Source organism: Cornus florida, unplaced genomic scaffold (genome assembly GCF_030987335.1).
Source record: "Cornus florida cultivar Cherokee Brave unplaced genomic scaffold, ASM3098733v1 CherokeeBrave_3.0.0_Hap2_Chr10, whole genome shotgun sequence".
Lineage (NCBI taxonomy): Eukaryota > Viridiplantae > Streptophyta > Magnoliopsida > Cornales > Cornaceae > Cornus > Cornus florida.
In genome coordinates this window covers 23,875,446-23,878,641 of record NW_026775580.1, presented here as the reverse complement: position 1 = coordinate 23,878,641, position 3,196 = coordinate 23,875,446, and the positions used below count along the sequence as shown (strand labels likewise).

The 3,196-nt window shown below is 37.8% G+C and overlaps 1 protein-coding gene across 1 annotated transcript; it reads left to right on the top strand.

Annotated features, from left to right (window-relative positions):
• The first annotated feature begins 222 nt into the window (after positions 1 to 222).
• On the top strand, positions 223 to 2,153 carry LOC132279553 (aldehyde oxidase GLOX-like). Its single transcript, XM_059781568.1, has one exon. The coding sequence runs from the start codon at positions 404 to 406 to the stop codon at positions 2,060 to 2,062; it is 1,659 nt and encodes a 552-aa protein (XP_059637551.1). The 5' UTR covers positions 223 to 403; the 3' UTR covers positions 2,063 to 2,153.
• Positions 2,154 to 3,196: the final 1,043 nt, after the last annotated feature.

The window sequence follows — 3,196 nt, the reverse complement described above, 5'->3', positions numbered from 1 at the left end:
AATTGAAAAGGGTTTGCTTAGCCGTGTAATTTGAAGAGTTGGTCTGTAACAAAAACTCTCTGCTTATCCGCATTCGGTAGAGTTCGTAAAAAACATGAAATAAATGAAAGAATTTGTATTTGAGATGGTATTAGCTAGTCTCTTCTATACTTTATTTAAATAACTTAATATAAAAAAGGTTACAAAAATATAAAAATATTATATGTACATTTGCATAAGCTGCAAATGGATTGTATATCGACAAAAGAAATTTAGTTCCACGCGTTTACTTGCGTATGCTAATGTCACTCCCACCCTACATTTACAACTGAAAAAATGATTTAAAGCCACAGACCAGAAAACATTCACCGTTAAAACAGTAGCCGACCAAAAAGTAGAGCATCCGAACACAAACAGAGACTTCATGACCCCAATCTTATTTCTTTCCTTCCTCCTCTGCCAGCTACTATTGCTTGCCACGGGACCATGTTGCCGGAATCTGACCCACGCCGCCGGAAGAGGAGGCCACTGGAAGGTATTAATGCCCAACATTGGCATTTCGGCCATGCATATGCAGCTCCTCAACAACGACCGCGTCGTCATATTCGATCGAACTGATTTCGGCCGATCCAACATCTCATTGCCCAACGGCAAATGCCGCATGGATCCAAACGACACCGCTTTAACCACCGACTGCTCGGCACACTCGGTCGAGTACAATGTCAAGACCAACAGTGTACGTCCCCTCATGGTGCTCACGGACGTATGGTGTTCCTCTGGGGCCCTCATGTCTGACGGACGTCTGATCCAAACGGGAGGGTTTAATGATGGCGATCATGTGGTCAGAACTTACCGGCCATGCTCGGACTCTAGCTGTGATTGGGAAGAAGTCAAGTCAGGCTTAACACAAAGAAGATGGTATGCAACCAACCACATATTGCCGGACGGCCGTCAAATTATCATCGGCGGTCGCCGGCAGTTCAACTACGAGTTTTACCCGAAACCTGCAGCCGCCACGAGAGCTTACAGTTTACCATTTCTAGTTCAAACCAGTGACATGAATATAGAGAACAATCTATACCCATTTGTGTTCCTGAATGTAGATGGAAATCTGTTTATTTTCGCAAATAATCGTGCTATATTATTCAACTACGCGAAGGATGTGGTAGTGAAGACGTACCCACAAATGCCCGGAGGCGATCCTCGGTGTTATCCGAGCACAGGTTCTGCAGTTTTGCTTCCATTGAAGAACTTGCAAGGACAGGCTATGGAAGCTGAGGTTTTGGTTTGTGGGGGTGCACCGAAAGGAGCATACACCAGCGCACAAAATGGCGAATTTGTCTTCGCTTTGGATACTTGTGGGCGGATCAAAATAACCGACTCGTCTCCCAAGTGGGTAATGGAAAAGATGCCTATGGCTCGGGTCATGGGTGACATGGTTTTACTACCAAACGGGAACGTCTTGATTATTAACGGTGGCGCGCAGGGGACTGCAGGGTGGGAAAATGGTCGGAATCCGGTTTTGAAGCCGGCAATTTACCGACCCGATCAACAAAATGGTTTTCGGTTTGAAATAGAGAACCCGAGCACAATACCCCGTATGTACCATTCAACGGCTATTTTGCTTCGTGATGGTCGTGTTCTTGTTGGTGGTAGCAATCCTCATATTTATTATGTGTTCACTGGAGTCTTTTTTCCCACTGAATTAAGTTTGGAGGCATTCTCACCGCCTTATCTCGATCCAGGATCCGCAAATTTGCGGCCGAAGATTGTTTCACCGGTATCTCAAACTAACTTCGGGTATGGGCAACGGGTAACGGTTCGGTTCACTGTCACAGGTACATTGAATGGAAATATGGTCACTGTAACAATGGTGGCACCATCATTTAATACACACTCGTTTTCAATGAATCAAAGATTGTTGGTGCTTGGAGGCGGAAATGTGACACAAATAGGAACATCTACTTACGAAGTCGGGGTGATGACACCGAATTCGGGCATTCTTGCACCATCCGGATATTATCTTTTATTTGTGATTCATCAAGAAATTCCTAGCGAGGGCATATGGGTCCACATAAAGTGACAAATACTTTTTCTGTTTGCATAGGTTTTTTAATACACAATATCTTGTTTTTTAAATTGATGAATATATGTTCGCTGGAATAAGGTTGTTATGATGTCTGTATGTGAATTTTGTTATAGATTGAATAAGGGAGATAGAATATCTCCACAAATTGTATTTACATGATTAATTGAATTTGTAATTATAATATATATATATATATATATATATTTTTTGCCCGTCAAGAATGATTTGCAAGGATAACGCTTTCAAGTAAGTGAATACGGAGTATATGAAATTCAACGCTATTGATTTGAATCGATAAGTTGGCAACTTGCACTTATATATATATATATATATATATATATAGATAATGTATATTGGTTTGGTTTTTTTTGTAAAATGGAAGAGGACAAAAGTCACATAAATTTTTAAGACAACAAGGTTTGACCTATTTTATTATATGTTAGCAATATTGTACATGATTATACGGCTCAAATGATATTTATTTCTCTTTAAAATATACAATTTCATATTACAGAATTCTCAACATAGTTTTATTTAATGATAATAAGTAATGCTGATAAGATACAAAATATTTGTTATTTGTGTCGTTTGAATGTATAAGATACAAAATATTTGTTGTTTGTGTCATCTAATTGTTATTTTAAGCCATGAAACACTCGAATAAGAATCATTTCATTCATGTTTAAATTTAAGAGCGGATCTAAAAATGCATAATGGTGTGAATTAATCTATTTCGGAATGGACTAATACTATTAATTAATTAATTTATTATTATTATTATTATTTTTTGAGTGTGCTCAAGCCCAACAGAGCATATCCCTGAATCCACCCTTATTTATATTAGCATGAAAAATAATTAAATATAATTTTACTGTTGATGTGTGTATATATATATATATATATATATATTTTTTTTTTTTTGTTTTTCACTGTTGATATGTTAGGACTTAGTTATTAAGATGCCAATCACAATGGTGGTTTGACAAAAAGAATTATATTTGACCTTTCTTCATAAATAAATAAAAAAGTAAATAAAAAAGAAAAAGAAAAAAAGGGAGAGTTGTGTCACCTATTTAAGTACTTGTATTGTTTGCCTGAACTTCATTCATTGCATGCAAAAGCCATGCG

Coding starts and splice junctions, on each gene's coding strand:
- LOC132279553 (XM_059781568.1), top strand. CDS start 404: ATGACCCCAATCTTATTTCTTTCCTTCCTCCTCTGCCAGCTACTATTG.